We start from the raw sequence: 19,969 nt of genomic DNA, 5'->3' as shown, positions 1-19,969 counted from the left end.
TACGGTGTCTTTAGATATGTAAAGAACGGAAGAAGTTGAAACCACTTGGAAATCCGCAAGAGAGAAAATTATCGAGACGTCCAAACTTCGACGGTCCGTAGGATGAAATTATGTGACAGTTTCTGCAGCTTTTGTTTCATTTCTTACATAAATTATGGATAATCCCTTTAATTCTTCCTCCCCAAAACTTACAACGCAGGAGGCATGAGTTGATTTTAATATATTAATAATAATTATATCAGCTTAGCCTATGATAATATCAATTTTATAATGAATTTAAATATATGCAATAAAGATATATATATATATATATATATATATATATATATAGAGAGAGAGAGAGAGAGAGAGAGAGAGCATGGTAAATATCTACGTAAAATGAAATAAAAAAGAATGATAAATTATTTTAAAATTATTTTAAAAATAAAAAGGAAAAAGTATAGAAACATAATGCATTATTATATATTATAGTTGTAAGTATAATTTTTAATGTTAATTTGAGAAGATACTTTCTTGATCATTTATGTAAGAAATATGTAAGAACAATTAACATTTCGAATAGTGGGCATATCTTAAGGTTGGCTCACGCCATAAATAACGGCCGACATGCTAGCTAAATTCTAGTCCGACCCAACTAGAACGTAATTAGAAATTCGCCGCGAGAATCATTGCCAAGTACCAAGCTGATTGAAATTTTATAGCATGCTACAAATTTAAACAACCCCAATTTCTTTGATAACAAAATTCAATATTTGTACAAAGCATTGTCAATTCTTTCCATACTAATTATACAAGTAACGTTTTTCTTATAGTAATTAATTTTTCTACATTAATTATGCAAATAATGTTTTTTTCTATAGTAACACAAACAAGAGTTTCAACTTAATTTCAGAACAATCGATATATAACTTTTATTTATATATAACTCGAAGAAGAATCTTTTTGGGAACTTATATTTATATAAAATTATTCCACACTAAAATTGTTATCGAAAATCGTTAAATTTAACCAAATGTTTTAGAAACATCCTATATGGATTGGATTGGTGATCATTATTATTAGACTCATTTTTTTTTTGCGTCATAAAATTGGAGACGAAACGACGATTTTTCGTCGATTAAATCCATCGACGCACCGATTACTAATTTTGACGTGTAAGTCAATATTTACCCCAAACTCTAGGCCATCCCACCGTATAACTGTCGATATTTATGGAGAACAACTCTTTAATACCGGCGCCGTACTGGTGTCAATCGCTGTTCCGATATACCCGTGAAATCGATAACCGTTCTTCGTTTATCGGTGATGCGAGCTTTTTGATGATCTCTTGATAAACTTTTCTCTCTCAAGTAATCAAAGTTACAAATTGGATTTGTGTGACGAGCGATAAAAATAAGCGTGATATGGAAATAATGTGAATTATTAAAGAAACTGTTAAATAAAATTTGTGAGATTATGTTACAAACCGTGATAAGTCTGATTAAATTTTTAATTATTTATTATCAATAATATTAATGCTGTAATGTAATCTTTTAAGTAATGCGTTAAATAACGTATAATGCTTTTATTTCTGTCTCATGCAGTTTCGCATAAATCGAATTTAACGTGGTTATTCTAAAGTTCTGTGTGATAAAATGATATAGTGTATTATTGATATACATGTGTATTATTAATTTAACAAATTAAATTTATATGGATATATACATATGTATATACACATATATATATACTTACAATTAATATTTTAGTTTAAGAGATTATTTCTCGATTTTTTGATATGAATGAATTTGTTTTAAATGTTATTTAATGAAATAGTACATCTAACTAAAAAATGCAAAAAAGATAAAATAAATAACTGATAAAATAAATGAAATAAATAACAAATAGTAATGACAACGATGATCATACAAATGATACATGCGAGTATGTAGATAGTTTTCTAGTGTCAAAGGGATATTCGTGATCGCTAATTGGCGCGTCGTGGATTAATTAACGCCTCGCAATCCCATTGTGCAACAGTTCGTTTTCTACTTTCGTGAAATAACGCATAAAACTAACGAGATCGTTAGCGGCAACCGGCATTTTCGTGGAATTAATCGATCTTGCGCCGATTAATTGAATTAATCCCCTTTCTATCATTTCCCTTTCCATATTCTACATTTATTCTTTTTTTTTAATTAATATGATGTTGATATAAAAATTGGATAAATCTGTATTAAATTAATAATTTTAGATACCCGTGAGAAAGATTATCTTTTATCAGATATGTAATATTCTTCCTATTCAAATATTTTCTGGATAGTTATATATATATTTTAGTGAATTTTCTTTAAAACATACGCTTTCATTGAATTAAAAAATAAAGATGGTTTTTAAAATAATCTTTTCTACGGATTTGTAAAAAATTCATTTTAATTTTCTTTTATATTTTTTACATATACATATTATTATTATTATTTAAAATAATAAGAAAAAGCTATTTGAATTCTTTTCTCTTTATTTCAGGCGATGAAGATGAGCAAAGTGGGCAACCAAACCAATTCGCAGGACCCACAGGCGGTGAATTCACGCGTTTTCGTCGGAAATCTGAATACATTTCAGTGTAGCAAAACCGATGTGGAGCGAATGTTTCAGCGCTACGGCCGTTTGGCTGGTGAGTTTATTATTAAAAATTGTAATTTTTGTAAAAATGTTTTAACCTTTTGAAAGAAGATTAAAAATTAAACTACTAAAAAGCTTTAGCTTCCTAAAAATCTTTCCGAAAAATATATTTTAAGTTAGATATGCTGAAAAGTTAGAAAGTAGATTGCACAAAAATGCAACTAAAAAGTGTGAATTGCTAAAAAATATTTGTTGAAAATAATTCTTGATTTGTTGAAAATAATTCTTGTAAAATATCTTTAATATATTTTACAAGAGTTATTTTCTATAAATTTCATTTTTTAATGCAGTTTATGCTGTACGATGTATTATTTTGGAAGAATTTGTCATAGAAAATCATTATGTATTCTAAAATTCATATTATAAATACTATAACGAAAGGAAGATTCAATTGTTGTGCAAAAACTTTAACTAAGTTATTAAAATTTATATTTTTATTTTATTTTTAGAATTAAATATCTCGAGATAAATAACAAATCTAAATCTAGATAAACAGATAATTTTCTGATTTCATTTATCTTATCTGCATCTTAATTCATTTTAAAACAAAATCTCGTAGAAATATTTCGTGGTCAGGCAATTTCACCGGGCAGCAATTTTTTTCCGATCCTTTCGTACACGAATATTAATCCTGCAAGATATGAAATCGATTTCTTTGCGCAAGACAGCAATATTAATAAGAATAAGATAGCGATGTAATAAGAAAGATGAAAAGTGATTGTTGAAACGAGAGAATTATTTGATCATTTCCGAATTTGTTCTCTATTCTTTCTGAAATTCCCGATAAATCGAATCGCGTGAGAAATCGGCGGTCTGATAACATTCGATAATTCGCGATCGAATAACTTATTATCCAGCGGAAAAATTGCATCGGGAAGAATGGCGGAAGGGGTAGCGGGACTTCTGGAAAATGGGATCCCGGTAACGCAATTTGTGCCACGGCGACTTGACCTTCGATAGCTCGAATTGGATATCCGTCGGTCTCCAGTTTCAGGAAGAGCACGATGAGTGCCGCTATCTTCTCTTCCTTTGTAAGCCGTAACCTCGTTTACCCCGCAATCGCAGGATTTGTTATCCCGGAAAATCATTTTTCCCGCGCGGGAGCTTTCCTCTACTCGGGAAATGAAATTACAATTGTGATCTAGAATGATAGATAGATGGACGATGATAAGTCGAGAATGACTATGTGACTGAGGTCACGTATGATAGATTGACGATCGAAATAATAAGAAATCGCTTTATTGAATTTATTGTGAATCATTTATATAACTCGACATATAGACGGAGAATATTTCATATCTCATGCCTTTAATTTTAATGATAGATTTTTTTTGGAGTTGAATTTTTTTAATCAAAACATTCTCTAGATTTTTCTCTTTCCCTCTCTCTCTCTTAAAACATTATATATCTTTGCAATTAAACTTTAAATAAAAAAATTGTAAAGAAATTTAAAATTTGTCCGAAGGTAGAAAATTTATCTGAAAGTGATTATAGAATATGATTTTCTCATTCAATTATATTACAAATATTGTTATAAATTACGCAAAAAACAAATATAATACAATAAATAACATAACAGCGATACGACGGGATAAAATTATATAGTAAAGATGAAGAATGCTGCGAAATTAGTTTCGCGCCGACGCAGGTGATATTGGCGTTCCAACGTCGAGCGTCGCCAGGTTTCATCGGGAAGTTATCCTGCCGCTCTGTCCGGCAAAATCGCAATTTCAAATGTCGGATGTCGAAATTACAAGGAGCTGCTAGCTGCCGATAAACAGCTTACTTTCTCAATAAAGGACGAAGACAATAAGGGCAACTTCGTCCTTGCAGGAATTAAGGCGTTCGCTGGATTAGAGGGACGCCGATACGAAGGATAAGCCGCGTCCTGTACGAAGGCGATGCCGCGTGCAACGCGCGATAGCAGATAAATTACAAATTCTACGAATCGAATATCTCTTTTACAAACAAAGTTTAACGCGAAAATGTATACGACCATCGGCTTTCGGAAATTACTTCTGTTTGAGATTCGCTTTAAAGACGGGATTCCTGATAAAGATCGCTCCAATTTTCATAATTTCTTTGCACGAGATTTACAAATCTTAAAAAATAAAACAGAAAGGGATAAATACACATCACAATAATCTTGTTTTGTAATTTCTTGTGTAAAATACACATGGTTTATAATAATTATTATAACAAAGAAAAATGTAAATACTAACCGATCACTTAAAAAAAATGATTCGATAGTTGTTTCGACAGTTAAACACAACACAATTAATTTATAAAATTTCAAATTGAAATATTTTGTCGATAGAGAGAGAGAGAGAGAGAGAGAGAGAGAGAGAATTAAAAGTAGAAAATTTTTATAATTAATTTCTATAATAAAAATTTTATATCTATTCTTTATTTAATTTTATTACATCTTATACTTTAACAAACTTAGACTCATAATTTAGCCTTAATTATAGAAATATTTTATGTTAAAAACAAATATGAAAAAAATCAATTAGCTAATTTTTTATTGAGTGAAACTCAATTTTTAGTTAGCCAAAGAATCTAAACGAAGAGAATAGCGGCATTTTTGGCACATCATATATAACAACTGCATATTGGAAGAAATCGTCTCTAGAATGATTTAAATCTGTACTGTCGAATGCCCAGATAACACTAGAGTGTCTCTCTCTATCGACAAGTTTTCCAATATAAAGTCGATATTTGTTCTATATAAATGCCAAAACATTGGAAAAATTCACTGTAACAGGCCCTCAACACAGTATTGCTGTTATCGAGGTACTCGGTCGTCACTTTGGAGAGTGACGACCTTTACAAAAACATAGTTACGAAAAATACAAAATAATTGTTACAAAGAGTGAACTTGTTTATTTTCGTGCAGATCTTTTTATAAAATCAAACTTTGATTTTCATTTTTATATTTCAACATGTGCCTTTCACTTTGCCTTTTTCACAATTGAATTTATTCGGTTATTTGGAACTAAAAGTGAGAATAAATAAATCATGTACGTTTTTTTATTATAAAACTGTTCGCAGTTTTCACTTTAAAAACTGTTAACAGAAAGAAAGAGAGAGAGTAGTTTCTATTAAAACTTTTTACTTGGTTCAGTCTTGATGTTACTTTTATTTAGATAACTCAGAATCAGATAAATATGTAAATAAGAGGATTCACCTCGAATGATCTTGACCATGGCATACGTTGTCATTATTCTGAGTAACTTTTAAAAGCTTTTAGCCGCTACTCGTTATTTATTAAAAAGTTATTAGTAAATAAAGATTTATGAAAATGAGTTTGCAACTTATGTTAGAGATTTATTTGGTTCGCATGTATTACATGTCTATTTCACAGAAAAAGCACCAGGCAATGTAAGACCTTGTTTCTCAAAATGATGAAAAATATAATAACAAACTCATGTGGAATCGTATAATTGTGAAGCTCGTCACACTGAAAGCATCAAGCGATGTAAGGTAGAAGATATTCTAGCTTAGCGTGAAAAGTTGCAGACCCATGAAGTTCTTATACTACATCTTATCATTTCTAGGATTAATTTTTGCTTATACATCTACTTTTCATTTTTTAATATTTTTTTTAACACTGTATAGAAGTTAATATTTTTGTCCAGTGTTTGTGAATAATTATATCCATATCAATCATGTTCAATAATTAATTTTTCATTGTCAGTCAACATTCGAAGTAATTTGTACGAACTTTTATTTGTTAATAACTATTTAATAAACAATGAATGATGGCTAAAACGTTTTGGAAATTATTCAGGTTTATAACTTTAGTCACAACATATATATCAAGTTAAAAATCATTTGAGTGAATCTTTTCATACATATACATCCTTATTCAGAGTTGAATTTTTCTTTAGAAACACTTTATTGGATATATTTCCTATAATATTTTATTTTTTTCTTAAACACAATAATATACTCACACATATTCATACTTAAAATTTATAATTGCTAGAATACAAATAATTAACAAAAATATTATTTATTGACATCCAAAAAACGGCTTTTTTCTCTTTTTTCTTTTTCTGTTTCTTTCTTTTTTTTTCTTTCTCTCTCTTTTAAATTATACAATTTTATAATTTAAAAAAATGTAAATATTTCCATTTTTTTATTGTTTAAAAATAACAAATATTAAATTTGATAAAATAACAATAATGATTCTCATTTGTTTTGACTTATGGCTTTATCTTGCACAAAATCAAAATAAAATGAAAGCTCGTTCTTTGTTCAAGAGCGTTCTGTTCTTAGAATTCTTTTGGTACAATGTTTTATAATGGGGTTCTCTCTGTAACTTTATATCAGATCTTGTAACATTCTCAAGATCTCATCGCGAATGTTGGTTCTGTATCGATTCTGTTTGCAGTTGAACGTTTTCGAAACCCTTCAAGCATCTGTACAAAATCTCACGACTGATTATATTACCATTAGTGTCAGAACCGTTAGAATCATAAAAAAGATTGATATCTGCAACAATTCTATTACGATTTCCTGATACATTCTTATCTTTGTGTGAATGTAGTTTAATAAAATAAAATCAAATAAATATTTTTGTTTAGTAAATTAATTTTCTCTCGTACATGAAGACACTTTTTATTTCCATTAACAAAAACTAAATTCGTTAACCACTACAATGAAAATAGCATGTACGAAAACAACAAAATATAATTTAAAAATGTTGAAAAAGTTGAAGCTTAGCTAACTTTATGCTATGTACAGATAAAAATTAAATATAAGAAGCTTAACATAAATTATTATTTCTTGTATAAAAAAACAAATATATAATAAGAAAAAGGGATGTATATAAAAGCAATTTATTTATTGTCATATGCCAAAAATTTGTCTGAAAATAACATTTACAATCTCGAAAATAAAATAATGACGACCGAAGGGCATCATATCAACCATCCTGTACTCGCACATATACTTGCACTTACGGTCGCGCATTTCGCTATCGCGGTTTTTATGGCCAGAATAAATTTCGTCGCGGAACGATCTCTTGAGCGTCGATATCGAACTCGTGCACCCGCCGTGCACAAATGCACACATAACACCTCCGCCGTCCCCTTACGTATGACATGCGCGCAGACAACGATTTAAATTCTGGAATAAACGTTACGACGATGACGAGTTACGAGAATCGAAGATCGATATGATCGACACGACGATCTTCTTTCGACTGATACGCCGTTCGAAAAATGTGAGGGGTGGGCTTAAGCTTTGAGATATGAGGATGATATAGTACTTTATCGGAGAGTCGAGTTCCGAAGCGCTAAATGTTTCGAGAGACATCGACAGGATCGCTATGTAATACATGATAAATTTACTTTTGTCAAAAACGAAGAATAGATAAATTCGAGGATTTCAACGTCAGTAGGAAAAAATTAAAGCAAATTCGGAACCAAACAAAAGTAACATGTTTTTGCAAACATAAAAAATTGATAAAATTGTAAATCATAATTTTAATAAATTATTTTTATAATAAATTTTTTTGCAGTAATATGTAGGCATGTATTAAATTTCTTTTTTTCTTGAATGATATAACGGGATAATAATTTTTTATAAAAAATGTTCAAAACAGAATTTCAAAAATTTCAATTATATATTTTGTTATGCTCAGTTGAAACTTATATACCGAACTTATAAAACCGAAAGTGTCGAATTATAATTATTAACAAATATGGTTAATAAATTATACATAAGAAATAAAAGAAAATTGAAGAATGTACAAGCATTTTTAAGTCAAATAATTATAAATTGTAAATAATTTAATGTCGCTAGTCGAATAATCAAAGGATCATTGAAAAATTGTAGTCGACCAAACTAGCCAAAAAATTAATTTTATTAATACGACGTTTCGACCATATGGTTGTGGTCCTTATCAAGTATACACTAGAAAAGATTTATAAATAAATACATTAGTTAAATTAACGGTTTGAATACATAGTAACGTAACAAAGAATTAAAGTGTGAAACAATCTTTACCGATGTAATAATAATCAGAAGGCAGGCGTTAGTGGTAAACATGTAAAACAACGCCTTCCTTCTGATTATTATTACATCGGTAAAGATTGTTTCACACTTTAATTCTTTGTGCGTTACTATGTATTCAAACCGTTAATTTAACTAATGTATTTATTTATAAATCTTTTCTAGTGTATACTTGATAAGGACCACAACCATATGGTCGAAACGTCATATTAATAAAATTAATTTTTTGGCTAGTTTGGTCGACTACAATTTTTCAATGATCCTCAAATAATTATATTTCGGGTAATTAATTTTTTGAATATTGTAAACACTTTTTTATATCTTCTGTTTATATTTCAATTTTTATATGTCTTGCACGAAACTATAAAATAAAAAAGATCAATAAATGTTAGTGGGCTATTTATATTAAATTTATGATTATAATATATTCTGACTAATATTTGAAGTAACTGACAATGAAAATCTAATTAATCTTTTCCATACATTCAAGAAATAATCAAGAATTTAAAGCCAAATTATATTAATGCGGAATAATGTAAAATAGAGTTAGGTAATAAACAGATCAATAACCAAATAATTAAACTCATATAAAAATAATTTTTAAAAATTACAAATCTAATTAAATTGCACATTGTTTTAACTGACGTTTTGATTAACTTTAAAATTGTTTTTCTTCTGAAAATCTCGAAAAATGTATTTGAGAGACCAATAATTTTCAATAAATAGTAATTGCTGTTATATTTAAAGTAATTAATAAATATTTGAAACATTGTTACAGTCTTTTAATATTGTTTAATTTAATAATGTCTTTTAATATTGTCATGATGTATAACAAGTTAAAAAGAAAGATACAAATGATAAATAAAAGGATAATCTAATTTTTATTATTATTAATTTTTAGCATTTATCATTGGTTAATTTTTCCAAGATCCGTATGAAATTGAGATTCGATTATTTTGAAAACGTATTTATTTTAAAATATCTTTATTCAACAATTTTTTGATGTGTCTATTGAAGAATGAACTGATAACAATAGCAACGATGAAAACTATGAACATCCCTTGCGCCAAGCTTTGCAGCGAAGCGGATTCGCATGGACAGTATTTGCATTCCAGAGCATAACACGCGTACACATCTGTGTGAGAGTGCGCATATGCATGTAGGTTAGATTTACATATTTGTTTCGGCATAATGAATTCCATGCATGGTCAGCTGCTAACCACGCAAAAGTTATTACGGATACACAGATTACAGGTCGCGTCTATGCGACTTGCCGTGCGGACAAAATCGACCGGCAACAACGCGCTCTTGTTTTTATTAATTTGGTTTGCAAAAATATTTAATATTCTTTGGACTTGTATTTAATCATTTGGAAATTTCGTTATTTAATTTAGAGATTTTTGCTTCCAATTGAAGCTTGTCTAATGAAATTTTATTTTATATGTTTATGCGAAGTTTTCTAGTTAAAAAGAGTTACTTGTGAAAAAGTTTTTAGTTGTACAATTATGCGCGGTACTCTTTCCAAATATATTTATAAATATATTTATAAATATTTTAAATGGTTCTAAAATCATAATTTTCCTTCTCTTCCTCCTCTCTCTCTCTCTCTTTCTCTTCGTCTTTCTCTATCTCTCTCTCTCTCTCTCTCTCTTTCATTTGTTTAACATTTTATAAATTGCAATTATTTTATTTGACAGTTCTGTCTTTTTTATAAAACATATATAGGATTATTTATTTGAAAGGATTCATTTGATTATCTCCATTACTGAAAGTTTTATGGAACACTTTTTAGATAAAATTTATTCTGTTATGAAAAGACCGTAGATATATAAGCTTTATATTTTTTAGCTTTAAATTATTTTAAAATGAAAAATATAAATGTTTTAATAAAGTCGTATTTTTTATACGAACGTATATATTATAAAATTTATTTTGTGCTTTTTTATGTTTTTGTTTTTGTTTTTAAGTTGTTTTATTTATAATTTAAATAAACGTACTGGTTACAAACGAATATATTTAATTTTTGAATATTAAGTTAATAGATAAAACATGATGTATATGTTGAATAATGAAAATAAATTAAAAGTTTATGTGTATTAAAAATATGTTTGTTCCATTTAAAGATACTAATAAAATATTTTTTTACGCGAATTTATTTATTTTACGAATTTTACAAAGTTTAATTGACCTTTTCGCATTTTTCAGGTATTTCTATGCACAAGGGTTACGCATTTGTGCAGTTTACAAATCCGTTTGATGCACGCAGTGCGTGCCTCGGTGAGGATGGTCGCACCGTCCTCAGCCAGATTCTCGGTGAGTAACCTTCTATTCTTTTATCATATTGTTTGAAGAGTTATTTTAAGAGACACAAAGAAGATCGCACGTATTATATTTCTAAAAAATACTTTGCTAAAAGAGATTTTATGTAACTTGCAACATTGTAAAAAACTGTATATAAATATCATTATATATTTTATAATTTTATTGTATTCTATAATATTTATAGACGAGACATTTAAAAAAGATTTTTACGTCTAATAATATTTTTATACATTTTTATACGCGAAAAAGATTGTTTATTTGCCTACAAATATTATTTTTTTCACTAATATATTGACATATATCGACACTTTGTAAAGCGATAATGAAACACAAGGAATGAAAAAGCGATTTGCATTAATATGCAACGAAGCGTAACATGCTGGCAATATGAAGGATCACTTTGACGTGATCATTTATTCAACACTTGTGGGAGAAAGTGTATCACTCTTAGCGTTCACGAAACGACACCAAGCATCCTCTATAAGACATATTTATGACTTGTGCAAAAATATAAAAAGCACGCTTCAGGTCCGTAATAGATATTGAAAATGTAATATTGAAGAGTGAGTCGGCTAACATAAATTTTTTCAGATATATCATTGTATCAATTTTTTTTATCGAAATTATTTTTCTCTACTTGCGCGAGAGGAGAATAAAATAAAAATATTATTAAAATATCATTATTATTACCTATTATGCATATATTGCATTGTTATACCGAAAACAATACCATTAGTCGAAGTATATTTGGTCTAGATTTTTAATCAATCTTTTATTTATTTTATATAAAATGAAATTTGCTAAATCTCTTGATTAATAAATAAATCAAGTTTAAAATTAGGAAAACTGTAGTTATGGTTTTGAAAATCTTCCATATTGTTATATTAACAGCAAATCTTGTAAAACGAGTTATACATAAAATTGCTTCATCGAATGAAAAAAGATTTGCTTAAAATGAAAAGTCATTCATGCGGATGTAAATTATGAGAATCACGTGTATTTCCCTCGCATCTGGCATCCTAATCCAACATAGCTGACGTGGGTAAATGCTGGTTCTTAAGATATTAAATTAGAAACACCGCATTCGCATTAGGACGCGCGCGCAGAAATTGCGGAAACCCGGTTTTAGAAGGCCATGGGAATATATCCCGCCGATCGTTTGGTTTATGACGATATATAGCATAGACCGTCTTACAAAGGGAGGGTTGAATATCGCACGCGTGAAATAAGCGAATGTCGACGATAGGATTAAAATCTGGGAGTTAATGCTCTCACATTCGGTGTACACACGCGGTTATTATAAAGCGACGCTACATTTCGTTCAATAGAGAAGATCCTATCATATTTCCCTACTAAACATAAATAAAACGTTATAATTAATGATGATAATGATTTTAATAACGAAATATAATTAATTTTAATGGCACAATTGTACAATGACCCAAATTTTTTTGAGTAATTGATCTTTTGATTTAAGCTGATATTTTCGATGCTTGTTGTATTATTAAATATGCAATTAGATAAAATATAAAAATATCAAATTATTTTTATTTATATTTTTTAGTAGTAATAATAAAATATAAAAAATAAAACCGCACTTTCTCTCTCTCTCTCTTTCATTTTTTATATTCTGTTTACTAAAGAAAAATAATAAAAATATATAAATAATAATAATTTTTATTTAATAAAGAGAATAAATTATGAAAAAGAACGCAAAATTTTATTTTTTTATTATTAATTAAACATTAATGTGTACGTTTTTATGTTATGGATTTAAAAAAAGAATTATGATTCTTGCACAAATTCGAAATAGCCGTGCCATTTATTTGTCATATATGAGAAGCGCTCATGAGATTGTTGAACACGCCCGAGGGACGTGAGATTGTTGAGGCGTATCCTATACGTTCTCCCGTAATCCATGTCCTTCATGTCCTACATGTTCCCCGTATGCTATCTCTCGAGTATCGAATGCGCGTATCAGCATCGAATTTTTCCGGACACTCTCTTCCTACCCTCTCGTACCGATACAACTTTTTTCGGCATCCTTCACTAGCTCTGTTCTTTTATCCAAGTATTTCTCTCATTGAGCAAATATACCCTCTCCTTATTCCTTCTTCTTTATAGCTCATTCTTAATTTAGCGAACCGAGTTTGTCATAGTTTGAAATTCGTTACTCATGCAATATGTAAATATAAAATGAAAGGAATAAATTATACGTTGCAGCGTTCTCACAAAGAAGAATGTTTTCCCTTCAAAAGTTTTCGCCGCACACAAATTCGCTATAAAATATAATTATTTCAGTTAAGATATGTTTGCATTTCAGTTTGATATGTTTGGGAACATGGAACTTCTTGAAATTTGTACAAAATTTAAAAATTCCTATCGGCTATATTTTAGATTCGTACGCAACTCAAAGCCATCCGTACTTTTATCCAAATATTTCTCACCGTTTCTGCATTATAGCGCAAAGCTGTCCACCCTCCTATTTCTAACCCGCTTTCCCCTCCCCTGTGGCAAGTTGCACTTGTAAATGCACGTCACCGTTCGCGCGCGCGCACCGTTCGCGTGTATATGTGCTTGTCCGCCCCGAAGGTAGGCGAAGCATCGGGCGAACCGCCGGAAACACAGTTCTTGCATTAGCCGAAGAAAGATTTCTGGGGTAATCGTGGCGTAGAAACTGCCATCCCGAGAGAGAACGGGTAAAGAGAGACAGAGAGAGAAACGAAGAAAGAAAGGACGCGCACGCGCGCTTGTCGTTCTTATTGGCGTGGGTCAGGACGAAGGATGGCGGCAGGGGGTGGTTAGCGATGGCTAATTCCATCGGGTTTGCGAACGAACGGAGTAAAAGAGTTCCCACGCGATAAGCTTTAACCCTTTGACGCTGCTTGTATCTCCCGAAAAGCGAATCGATCTTTTCTATCGGGTGGCGCGAAAAAGAAGAAAACGCTGAATGGTATCCTCAAGTGTTCTGAAAAAAGGAAAAAGGAAAAACACCACCGTCTTTTAGATTCTCGAGAGAATTCAAGCGAGTTCAACTTCGAGTAATTTATTACTGTATTTACTATTGAGACGATAAACCATGTGAATAAGATAAAATTATCTTTTATTAGAAGCTTTTATTAGAACTCAGCAGTCATTCAACTAGGTTCGAATTTTCTATCAATTTTTTTTTAAATATTTTTCGCGTTTTATATTATTCAAAATATATGCGTAGTATTTAATTCTTTTTGCGAAGATTGTAGAATTCTCGATGAAATTTAAACGCGCATTAAGTTTGTTTAATACTCTACAAGTTCTAAAAAAAGGATCAGATTAATATTAATTGTGATATTCACTTCGCGAACGTCATCACCGTTTAACGTCGACTATCCGGAAGACGAGGGTCACATGACGAGAGTAATGCACGGCATATGCAAATACCAGGTGGACGATGATTTATTATACTAATCTCGTTACGAATTAATGTGCTGATTTATGATGGCGCGATCCTTTTTCACTCTTCGCAAGGTGTCTCGACGCCGCATGAAAATGCGGCATAAGTCATCCCGTTGCACGGATTTTTTCAAAGCCAACCACCCCTCTCTTGCTCTACCCCCAAAATATCCGTAAATCTAACACATTCGTATATTAAAAACTCCAGGAATTCCTATATTTTTAGTGATTTTTTGTATGGGCATCAATAACTTTTAAGTTATAATCGGCTAAAAATTAAATACTGTGATAAATTGCGCTTATTAAATTTTATGTGAAGTTTTTAAGCTATTTGTGAGGTACTTCATTTCAAAATAAATCAACTATTCAAAATAAATCAGGATCTTATGTAATTAAATTTTTATTAGAAATTGATTCTATTATTTTTTATAACAATTGATCATAATTTGCTTAAAGATATATTTACATAGCATAGATTTAAATTTATAATAATTAATACTAATGCTTTATTCTATTAATACTAACATCTTGTATAGCAAAATTTTACTATAATTATATATTTTATTAGAATATAGTGCATAAAAATTTATTTAGAAAAAAAGTATATTTAGAAATACATGAAAGTATATTTAAAATAATTTCAAATGAATATTTTGCAACATATTCTTGTTTTATGCATTGTATTGCATATTTGCGAACCTGTACATATAAATTGATATTCTTCTTTTATTTTATTTTTTCTTTTAACATATTTCTTAGATATGACAGTTTGCTCTGTATGTCAGAATTTTATTATAATTCTAAAAGATGTATTTTTAAAGATTTTTAAAGAAAATACAAACAGCAGAGATATGAAAGTAGAACGTGATATCCGACAAGGCTGGCAATGCCGGACGTTGTAATTTTCGCTCTACCGGTGCTGAAATCTGAGATGTAAATCTGAAAAATTATTTTCTGGACCTCGAAAAGACGACTTTTAATCTTTAATTCTATTTAAATAAATAAGATGAATATTTTTAATGAATTATTTGTGAATATAAACTTACATAAAGTGCATTTGAGGTATTACATTCAACGTGCAGGAGGATATAACGTGCGTTGAAATTAACGATAATCTAATGTTCGAATGGACGTTATGCGAGAATGCTATTGTGTTTTTATACGACAACAATGGTTGAATATGCAGATAATGCCGATTTGAATCGCGAAAAAAACGAGAGAAAATAAAATTTGCACTTAGGTCGTTGCTTCTCCATTAAAAAAAATAAAGCCCGATATAGTCATTAATTCTAACAAGAGCAGAGATGGATTTTATAATGTGTCGCGCACGTGCGTGCCGTGACGCAACAGTCCAATCGTTGAAAATCCCTGACCATGCAGCACGCATTTCAATCTCTATCCCGTCCCAAATCCGCCGCTAATTAACAGCAATGCTCGTATTGTTTAATTTTATTATGCAACATTATTTTAGACTTCAGACTCGTTTATCCGCTGCGAACACAACAACGTCGTGTTGCGAGTCGGAAATTCCGCTAATTAGGGAGGGCGTATAATGTAATTGCGCTCGGGATCTACCTCATCCCCTCACTATTTCTCCTATCCCTTCTTCCCTGTCTCTTCTTCATCCTTCTTCACTCACCGTCGTTGAGCGAGCTCAAAGTAACCTTTTGCGTGAAATGCGCTTACACTAACGAACTCCGCGCTCGTTACTGGTTACATAAACGATAACCGGCTCACAAAGCGACTCTCTCTCAGTGACACGTGGAACCGCCGCGACGCCGGAGAGTTTATTCGGGCTTCGCGACGCTTTGCCAGGTCCGATAACGTCCCGATCGTAGCATCGCGTTTGCATGATGTCGAGGATCAAAATGTCGAGAATGACATTCGAAATCTTATTAACTTTGCTATTCCGTTTCGCATTTACTTATTCCATTTTTGTTTCTAGAAAGCAATACCTCTCGCTATAGATATATGTTAGTCTTAATATTTTTTAGAATTAATAAACTACTAAACTCATCTTCTTGAAGAGAATTGGAAAAAATTTAAAACAAAAGATTTAATTACCCAAATCTCAAAATCAAGTTTTCTCGAAAAAAAAGTGAAATCACTATCGCATTGAAAATTTCCATTTATACTACTGATTTTAATAGAAATATGAGTAATAAATTTAAATGTATTATATTCATAATAAATAAATAAATTTAAATAAAACATGTAAAATTATGATGTAAAGAAAATCGCATGATACGTAAACTTCTTACCTTATTTTTTTTTAAAGACAATATTTTCCTAACTTTAGTTTTTACCGATATGAATTTATTAATTTTGCTTAAATGATAATTTTATAGAAAATATACATAATACATAATAATATATAAAAAAATAAAACACGTCACAGTAATATATTTTTGTGAGATATCTTTTTGCACAATAAAAAATATTTTTTTTTTCTGAATAATAAGTTACAATGCACAAATCGTATTTCGCATCGCATTCGAAATATAAAGTAATCTTGTCTTTTTGTGAGATAAGATTTATTAAGCAATTGATATAAAATTTTTTTGCTAAGGGACGTATTGAGTGCGCCAATTTTTTTGAAGGTTTTTCGCGTTTTTCAAGAAAAATATCGAGTTCCACATGACACACGTGTTTCCGCGTTCGAACGAGCGATCGAGGAAAATCGCGTCTAGTTCATCCCAGTTATCGTAAAGTGTTGCGCACTCACGAACTATCGTACTGCGCTACCGCGCGCAGGCGATGCAAGGTATTCGGTTGTGACGGAAATGGAAAATCCGACATGTGCACGCAGCGTTATGCGAATAATTTTTTGAAATAGTTATTTTACTTTATGATCATCCTTTTTTTTCATGCGCGCACAGGATCAGGACGAGTGCATTCTGCCTGGAAGGGCATATCGCAAAAGTGGGAAGGGTAAATGAAGAGTTGATCTAGAGGATAGCATCAGGGATGGACAAGATATTTTGGAATCCCTATCTTTGTGAAACTTGAAATTTTATTTTTCTGAATTCAAAAATGGAATACATAAATCGTAATAATTAAAATAATTACATTTACATTTATTATAACGTTTGACAAAAGGAATAAATTAATTAATGTACACTCATATACACATATTCTTATAAAAGATTGTTACAAAAGGTTGAATTATTTATATAATATAATGGAAAACTACCTACACATATCTAGAAAGAAAAGTAAAAAGTATATTAATTTATTTTATAAATTATTATGTTTTAATTATATATATTGTTATATATTATATTATAGAAAATCTCTATCTTGTGTGTGTGTTTAAATCCTTGATATATTCTTTGTGTGTGTATGCATGTACGTATGATAGATTTTTAAAGGAAGAATAATTGAATTTTTAATGCTTTATTTAATTAAAATTTAATTAATTTTTTATGAAACATTAGGATATAAAAAAACATTAATAATATATATATAGTCAAAACTCTCTTAAAAGAATTAAAAACTTCGAATATATTGAAATGCTAGATTACTTTTAGCATTAAGTGACCATTAGTCCATTTGTAATTAAGCAGACAGCTTAATGCATAAATCACTGCGTTTCTTGATAAGTGCTGCGTGCCACAGATCCACCCCTGGACACTCCGCATCGCTTTACGACTCCCTTCACGTGTTCTCTTCCTCTCCTCCTTAGCCTCTCCTCAAATGAGCGCTGAAAGCTGGCAAACTCTTGAGGATATAATCCCGGCTTTCCCGATTTTCCCGCTGCAGCCTGGAGAGCTGCTCGCATGAATTTATATGAAAATGCTATCCACCCTTCGTCTCATCCCGCTTTCCTTTCGTTGCATTATGCACCGTCCTTAGGCCTCTCTTCGCCAGGATTTTAATGTGCTTGCGTTTTCAGACGATTTCTGTTGAATTTTCTCTTGCTCAGATTCGGGGGGGGGAGGGTCTTTTATACTCTTAAATTAATTTATTTATCTCAGTTTCTCAAAATGGAATTAAAAGGAAAGTTATCTAGATTAAATCACAGCAAAGAGAGAGAGAGAGAGAGAGAGAGAGAGAGGAGAGAAAGAGAGAGAAATAAATCTTAAGCTAAATTAAAAATAGATGAAATAATCTTTGCAAGTATATCATTTGCATAAATCTGATTACAAATTATTGATATATGATCCAAATGATTAATGGCTGCGATTAATATGAAAGTGTGGTAACAGGTTGTCGATAATAAGGAAGACGAATCAGATTAAAGTTTGAAAGTCGCTTCTCAGAGAAGGCGATCGGACATAAAAGTAATTACACTTTGTGTAGTGACTAAGATAGTGTAATTGAAATCAGTGCGCGAGCAAATTTGAAATTTCCGTCATGAAATTTATCTTTTATTATTATATCTATGTATCTTGTATAAATGCAACTAAAGAAGGAAAGAAAAAAAAGAAGCACAGAAATATACATACATTGAATGAGAGAAATAAAAATCTTTCCATCAATCATGATCGGTTTCGATTAGTCGCGTTCACTTGCCTTCGCGCTTCTTCTTAATTGAAGTCGAACATTTGACGACGCACACAAAGAACACAGTGACATCCAATTAGCACGCGCACAATACTGCTGGCCGTTCGTGGCAACGACATTACTAATTAGAAAATATTAATTAAACTCGTATAAAAGAAAGAATCTGATCATCGTTTATAAGTAAATAGCATTTAATTCGGCGCCGCTTTACGATAAAATCTCGCGCATTAAACAACTATTCAATTTAGTTTCTTAATCAGTTGTGTTGATCAATCATTGTTAAATAGAATAATATTTTTAATATAATTTATTGCGAGGATTTTTTTATTTTTGACGATGTGAAAAGATATTTATATGTGGTGTAAAATATCCTATATACTTTAATATTCTTATATTCGTGCAGCCGTTTAAAAAAAAAAAATTTACTGTGATATTTTCATCAAAGAATAACAAATTTCAAATTTAATAAGATATCTGTGATTAGGGAATAAATTTTAAGACAACTTTGTCTCTAATTTTGCTTTTAGTTTTACACAAGATTTCCTCTTCTACAAAATTATTTATAAATGTTTTTATTCAAAATATTTATTTTTGCCTAACATTTTTACTTAGAAAGTTCTATTAAATTCTCATCCCTCCACAAAAACCCAAGTTTCCCAATACCGTTTTCTCCTTCCATTTCCGCCAAGAAATCCAAGTTCCCGTGCTATAGTCGCTTTAAATGCGTCAACGTGGCGGGCTCGTTCGCAGTCACGTGTCGAAGGTGAATAGTGCGATTGGGGTGCGTGCAAAGGTGACAGGACGGCAGTAGAAAGGGCGGACGAGAGAGGAGGGCTTCTCTCTCCCTGTCTCCCCCTTTTTTCTCTTTCTCTCTCTCTTTCCCTCTCACGGGAAATACGTCGAGTATCTGAATAAATCGAAACAGCCAAAGTGATTCTCCAACTTAAATTAGTTTCCGCCTCGAACATCGAACAGGTTACGTTAGGTCAGGTCAGGTCAAGTTAGGAGAATAAGCTACTTTCGCTTC

The 19,969-nt window shown here is 30.6% G+C and overlaps 1 protein-coding gene across 4 annotated transcripts in view; it reads left to right on the top strand.

Annotated features, from left to right (window-relative positions):
- LOC105252289 overlaps positions 1-19,969 on the top strand; it is a 167,898-nt gene that overhangs the window by 86,909 nt on the left and 61,020 nt on the right. For all 4 annotated transcript variants that reach the window (XM_025414086.1, XM_025414087.1, XM_025414085.1 and 1 more), the window contains 2 exons: positions 2,506-2,653; positions 10,888-10,995. In XM_025414086.1, the coding sequence (XP_025269871.1) occupies positions 2,506-2,653; positions 10,888-10,995 (256 nt within the window). The remainder of the gene's footprint in view (positions 1-2,505; positions 2,654-10,887; positions 10,996-19,969) is intronic.

Source organism: Camponotus floridanus, unplaced genomic scaffold (assembly GCF_003227725.1).
Source record: "Camponotus floridanus strain SB8 unplaced genomic scaffold, Cflo_v7.5 scaffold76, whole genome shotgun sequence".
In the NCBI taxonomy this organism is placed as follows: domain Eukaryota; kingdom Metazoa; phylum Arthropoda; class Insecta; order Hymenoptera; family Formicidae; genus Camponotus; species Camponotus floridanus.
This window is presented reverse-complemented; position numbering and strand designations above follow the sequence as displayed.